Source organism: Rhinopithecus roxellana, chromosome 16, assembly GCF_007565055.1.
Source record: "Rhinopithecus roxellana isolate Shanxi Qingling chromosome 16, ASM756505v1, whole genome shotgun sequence".
Lineage (NCBI taxonomy): Eukaryota > Metazoa > Chordata > Mammalia > Primates > Cercopithecidae > Rhinopithecus > Rhinopithecus roxellana.
The window spans coordinates 56,664,259-56,670,420 of NC_044564.1; the positions used below are offsets into that span (position 1 = coordinate 56,664,259).

General features: G+C 37.3%; 1 protein-coding gene across 1 annotated transcript; it reads right to left on the reverse strand.

Annotated features, from left to right (window-relative positions):
* Positions 1 to 217: 217 nt before the first annotated feature.
* On the reverse strand, positions 218 to 5,287 carry LOC104663749 (prorelaxin). Its single transcript, XM_010365081.2, has 2 exons — positions 4,694 to 5,287; positions 218 to 855 (listed from the first exon to the last, which is right to left on the reverse strand). The coding sequence occupies exons 1-2, from the start codon at positions 4,902 to 4,904 to the stop codon at positions 509 to 511; spliced, it is 558 nt and encodes a 185-aa protein (XP_010363383.1). The 5' UTR covers positions 4,905 to 5,287; the 3' UTR covers positions 218 to 508.
* Between the last annotated feature and the right edge of the window lie 875 nt (positions 5,288 to 6,162).

The window sequence follows — 6,162 nt, forward strand, 5'->3', positions numbered from 1 at the left end:
TACTTGAGTTTATATGGCCTCAACTAAATTAAATTGGTTTAGTGTCCAATCTGATTGTTAGCAATGAGTATTTCAATATGACACAAAAACCTTTTGAAATATATTAGGAAAGTTTAAGTTGTATGGCTTTATGTATATCCAATCTAAGAGTTAATATCAAGAAAAACATTTTGGTCCATTTCATGTAACTGGTGTTAGGTACTGTATTGTTACTACGTATGGTTAAAGTGGTAGAAGTTTTATTGTAATTTTAAGTTAACAGCATGAAAAAGAATAACACAACATAATCATAATAAAAAGACAAAAAAGGTTTTCAGCATAAAAAGTGTCATTTACAGAAACTACAATAATACAAAGAACATTTTCTTACACATCAAATAAAAAAGTCTAAACATCAACAAAGGTTTCTTATATTCTAAGAATTGGTGGGACCTGACAGAAGCATCAGTGAAAATGTCATCAAGACTATATGTGAATATTAGAGAAGATGTGCATAATTAGCTTCATCTCAGCAAAATTTAGCAAGAGATTTTTTGGTACAACCAATATGGCAACATTGATTAGACAATGTCATGTAGAGTTGTCTCTTTTTTCGAGAATGAGTATCCAAGCCTAAGGATTTTAATTCTGAAGGACTGCTGTCTGTGGCTTCACTTTGTCTATTGCGAATAATTTTCTTAAATTCTTCAAAGCTAAGATTGGAATCTTTTAATACAGGTACATGTTGTTGTAGCTCTGGTAATACTGGCTGCCTCTCAGACAGGGTTAACTTCAGCTCCTGTGGCAAATTAGCAACAAATTCTGACATCATATTTATGGTTTCTGTATCTTGGTTGATGAGGGATGGCACAATTTCTGTTAAATTTAAAAAAAAAGGTGTATGTGAGGGTATATTCATGTCAAAGAGCACTCAGAAAAACTATGAATGTTGGCATAGACAAAAAAAGCATTTCCTCAATATAAATTAAACATTGAAACAAAATAAGCAAGCATCCTAATATCTAAACACTTAGCTTACTTATAGTTGGACACCTTAAAGTTCCACAATTTTACAAAGGCTCTGCTTTACCCGATTGGTCCTCTCTCATCTCTCTTCATGATACCCTCAGTGCTTTTATCATAGTACTTTTGACTCTCCCTGACATTAATCTGCCATCTTTCTGAAGTCATGTAAGTCATTGAAAACAGTTTGACCACACATCGTGGTCATTTTCTTGGATTCTTCTTACTTAAGTCATTTTCTTCCATTGCTAAGCTATGACTTATGATATTAAGAGTTGTAATAATAACTCTTGAAAAAGGTATTATTTTAAGCTATTGAATGTTTCATGGTGGGAAGTTACTCCTGGAGGATAAAGTTAAAGAGGCAGAATTTCCAACACCTGTGATCTAATCAGCAGGCGAAAGAAGTCTCTGATGTTCCTTAACCATCTATTTAACAATTTGTCTTCCCCAGAGTATTTACCCCAAATCAATAGTATTTTATATGAAAGAGAGAAGTGGGTTAAAGAACACTAACCAGAAATCACTGATTTAAGAAGAGATTCGTATCTGCTGTGGAGTATGTGCACTGACTAATGTTTTCTGTCTGATGTTTGTTCCAAAGCTGCAGATCATGCACTATGCAAGATCTGTGTATCCCCTAGGAAGGGAGCCTGTTCTTACACAGCAACTCAGGCTGGCCAAATGTGAAGCCTGGGACTTGGGCTGGGAACCTGCTGGACACCCAGCTGACATCCTCCATCTTTGTACCCATTCAGCTCAGTTGAACATTCATTACCTGTTTCCATGTCTCTGGAACTGCCAGCTAAAAGATATAAATGTTTTTAAATGTTTCTTGCTCTCAAAAAGCTTACAGTGAGCTAAACCCTCTCCTAACCTTAACTGTCCTAATTATACAACTTAATAGTTTTATTTCACAAAGAAATTAGAAACACTGATGATGTTTACATTATAGTGTAAACCCAGATCAGATCTTGCTGCTCTCTTCCTGGACAGCAAAACTGTCCATTAACAAGGCATTACTCTTGAAGTAATGAAAAGAAACAGAAGAGAGGAGTAAATCTAAGTATGGGAGGCAGACACCTCTGGTTAACCACTGATGCCTGCTGAAGAGGAAAACCATGGCCCTTCACCTAGACAGTGGTAATTCTGGGGCTGATCATTTCCTGAGTTTTGTGGCAAGAGACTCAGTTGTTCCCCTTTTAGCCAACAACAAACTTCAACAGTTGGAGTTTGACAGAGGAATTAAGAAAAAGAAACTGTAGTATTTCATCTTCCCTCCTAACACTCTCCCTCATTCATGTTCTAAACTGGAAATGACAGATGAGAATTTATATCATTTTTTGTTAAATGAGAGGTTTTGGCATTTCCCCTGAGTAAGACATCCTAAATTTAATTCAATTTCCTCATAGAAACCTCTCTTTGATCCAACCTAAACTTTCTGTAGTTGGGGCCTTATTAAATGCTGATAAAAGCTGATGGTAATTTTCTATATTAAAGCCAGTTAAATGAGTCAGCCAAAACAGTTAGTTTGTATTAAGTTTATTCATAGGCTGTGTATTTTGTACTCTTTAATTAAAATTATATTTTTAAACCTGTTTTGAAATATTTCATCCATAACACCTTTAGCTATGGAACCTAGGCTCAGAGAAAATATTCTGGCTGAATTCATACAAATATCCCTATTTACTATATTTTGGATGTAAATCTCACTAAAATAGGCCTCTTCTGGTTTAAAGTGTATCTTATTTTTAAAAGGGATGTAGTGAATATTATTTTGGCACATATTGTAGGATGAAATGGATGGCTAACAATGTAATAATGTGAAAGCAAATAGCAACTACCTAACAGTAGAAGTGTGAAAACTCATATCAATCACAAATTACTGACATGTACTTCCAAAATGATTCCTACCTAGTAATGGTAAACATTTGTCTTAATCTCCATGTGCAGGCAATGTTTTCTTAGTTTACTTTCAGTTAAATTATATTGCACAGCAATAAAGAAAATTCTTTAAAATATACTTTGTAATGTCATGTCTCTTCAAAGGAAATAAAAAGGTAGCCATATCTATATACAAATGTGCTCAATGAACTATTTTCAGCAACAATTTAGAAATAAACTAAATATCCACCAAACAATCTTTAAGCATATGTGGCAGATTTATGACAAAAAACACTACACAGGAATTTTAAATTGTGTTTTGGAATAATAACAATGTGAGAAACTGCTCAAAGTATAATGATGAGTGAAAATGCAAAAGATATACATATACCTATCCAAATGTTAACATTTCTTTCTACTTGTTTAATATAATTTCACTTTCTCATAAAATTCATATATACTTTTCAAAGTCTTTAATATCTACAAGTGCTTCCATTTTTATCCCTGCATTAATGTACATTTTTGTCTTTAATATGAGCATTACTACTTATATAGTCAGAAAAGGTGGAATAATAAAGCAATTCTGGTTTTCTCTACTTTGAATCAGTAAATTCCTAGACTTTGTGGTACTTTTGTACTAATGTTACACAAAAGTCATGTAAAAACTGCCATTAAATAAATCAAACTCTAACAAACAATGTAGAAAAGTAAATAACTTTAGAAGCATACTTTAAATACCATAAAAGAGAACTAAATGTATTTCTATTAGAGTCATTTATATACAGTATATGCATATAGCCTATAAAATTTAGTTGTGGTTTATCATAAATTACATATGTCATATTAATATAAAACACTTAATATTTGCAAACTGCGATTACCTTCTCTGAATTTAATATGATCCATTACACTTCTTAGACTAGTGTATACCTCCGTGAGTTTCCACTGCTACTTTATAAATACAAAAAGATCGAGCTGCACTCAATTCTAAGATCTTGCTTTTAAAGCAAACCCACTGCAGCTTCCAAATGCTTGAAAGTATCAGTAGGGTCTTCAGCTATGCTGTTCTGAAGAGCCTGCTTCCCTTGTCTCTGGTCTTCTTGAGTTTCTCTAATAAGCATTCAAGCCTTTTCTTTCTCTTCCATCCCCTGTCTCGCACATGAACTTCAATACCCAGATCAAAGAAGTGGGAGGCCAGACTCTTTCATTTGGAATGTTTTTGTTTGTTTGTTTTAAAGAACGTTTCCAGTGGCATAGGCCACAGCCCAACTTTTCTACTACGAGAGTCAATAAGCATAAGGCCCTTCCTGTCTTCCCATTACGGGACCCTCACAGAGACCTCAGAGCATTGCCCCGTCCTACAGGCGCGCAAACAGGCTTGATAACCAGCGCACCGCCTCAGCGTTTGCCCCCTTTCCTCTCTATCCGAGATGCCCTGTCCACGTGCCCCCACCAGCATGCCCGCGGTCTGGCCGCCTGGCTTTCCTGTGGGGTACACCTCCTCTGAGGCTTCCCCTTCCTTTCCACCTCGTCGCTCTAGCTGCCTTGTGGGAAAGGCACCAAGGAACTCTTCCTATTCTCGGTGCTTTCCTTCCGTCTGGTGAGATTCCCAGTGAGACTGTTTGAATAAAATCACCTGGCAAAGGAAAAACCCAAACTTTAGGAACCACCCACGGTGGAGTAGGAGCTGAGCACTGACAGCCAATGAGATCTCGAGTCGGAAGTGCAGGCCGCCGTTCCAATTGGGCGTCCACCCGAGAGTAACCAATGGGAAGTGCAGGAAGGCCGGGGGGGCGGGAGCTCTCACCTGCCACTGGTCTAGGTTTCAGAGGAGCATCTTCCTGGTTCAGAGACCTTTTGCCCAAGGTGCTCTTGCCGCAAATGGCAATCTGCGCGCGAACTAACTCGCGGCCGCATGCTTTAATAACGTCGTCCATCCATTTGGCCGCGACTGCTCTGGAAAATTGGTTCAGTAGTAAACAGACTCCTAGCAGATGAAACAAGAACAGGCGAGGCATCCTGGGCCTGGTCTCTCCTGGAGGTCTGGGTGTTGCAACCTTTCAGCACTGCAGCTGCTGTGGCCTACAGACCTGGGCCTGTGTGTCTGTCCCGGGCTTTAGGCAGCTTTCCCTACCTGGCTCAACCAGTCTTTTGTATCCCTTGGGCTGTCACTCAGCTCTTAAGGCAAGGGTGCCAGCTCCACCCCTTTCCCACACCTCTCCACAGAATTTTCTTCCTCAGCACTTGGTCTCCCTCCCCGCCTTTCCTTCATTTGCCCATCCCTGTGTCCTTGGCCCTTTTACAGTTGTGTTTTTCTCTTTCATTACCCTCAAACAATTTTGTATACTTAGGTAAAGTTATTTTAGATATGAAGCCTTTCTTTTCACACACACACAAATAAAATTGAGATCGCCCATATTCTTACAACCCAGTTTTCCAGAGTGAACATTTGCCAAAAAGCCCTTCTAGCCTAAATAAGATTATAGATTATCTTATAAATTCAGTTAATTAATATAGTGTTTGGTATATCAATCCATAAAAATATAATGGATGAATAAATAAATTGTTGATGAGAGGGAAAACTGATGACTTTTAATCTGAATCCAGGTAAAAACATTAAAATTCCCAGTAACATCATTTTAGGCTTGTGCAGTAATGTCTTTAATTTACAACACAATTTCTCCCTTGGACTTTCCTTCCACTCTCGGGGATAAGTTTGATTGTAACTAGTTATCTGAACATTTTAATTTAAAATCCTACTCTACATCTCTAGAGACTGGAGAACATACCACACACACACACACACACACACACACACACACACACACACACACAGAGAGAGAGAGAGAGAGAGAGAGAGAGAGAGAGAGAGAGAGAGAGAAGAAAAAAAGCAGTGGAAATCCCACAATCTCACAAAGAATATTTTGGTAACAAATTTCAGCACAAAGATATGTTCATTTCTTTACTGCATTTTGTGTTTGCTGCACCTGGTAAGAGGTGATTTTTTACCACCATCTAATTTAACGTTTTAAAGATCCACACAGTTCTAGATAATATGGTTAGTAGACAACCCTTCTAGCTGTAAATTTTTAGTACAAATAGGTTCATTTTTTAAAATAACTTTCTTGTGTTCATAACACACTCAGATTAGTTCAGCTCCACCAGACAAACTGGAGACATGCAGGAAGTTAGGGTAGCTTTGAAATAAAATAATAACAATCTCTTAGTTACAAACATAACTATGGAATAAAATACTTCTAGTTTCTAGATTGCTGG

Excerpts from the sequence above, each read along its gene's own strand:
- LOC104663749 (XM_010365081.2), bottom strand. The coding sequence starts at position 4,904 with ATGCCTCGCCTGTTCTTGTTTCATCTGCTAGGAGTCTGTTTACTACTG. Across the intron at positions 856-4,693 it reads GAAACCTAGACCAGTGGCAG|AAATTGTGCCATCCCTCATC; the intron begins GTGAGAGCTCCC and ends TAAATTTAACAG.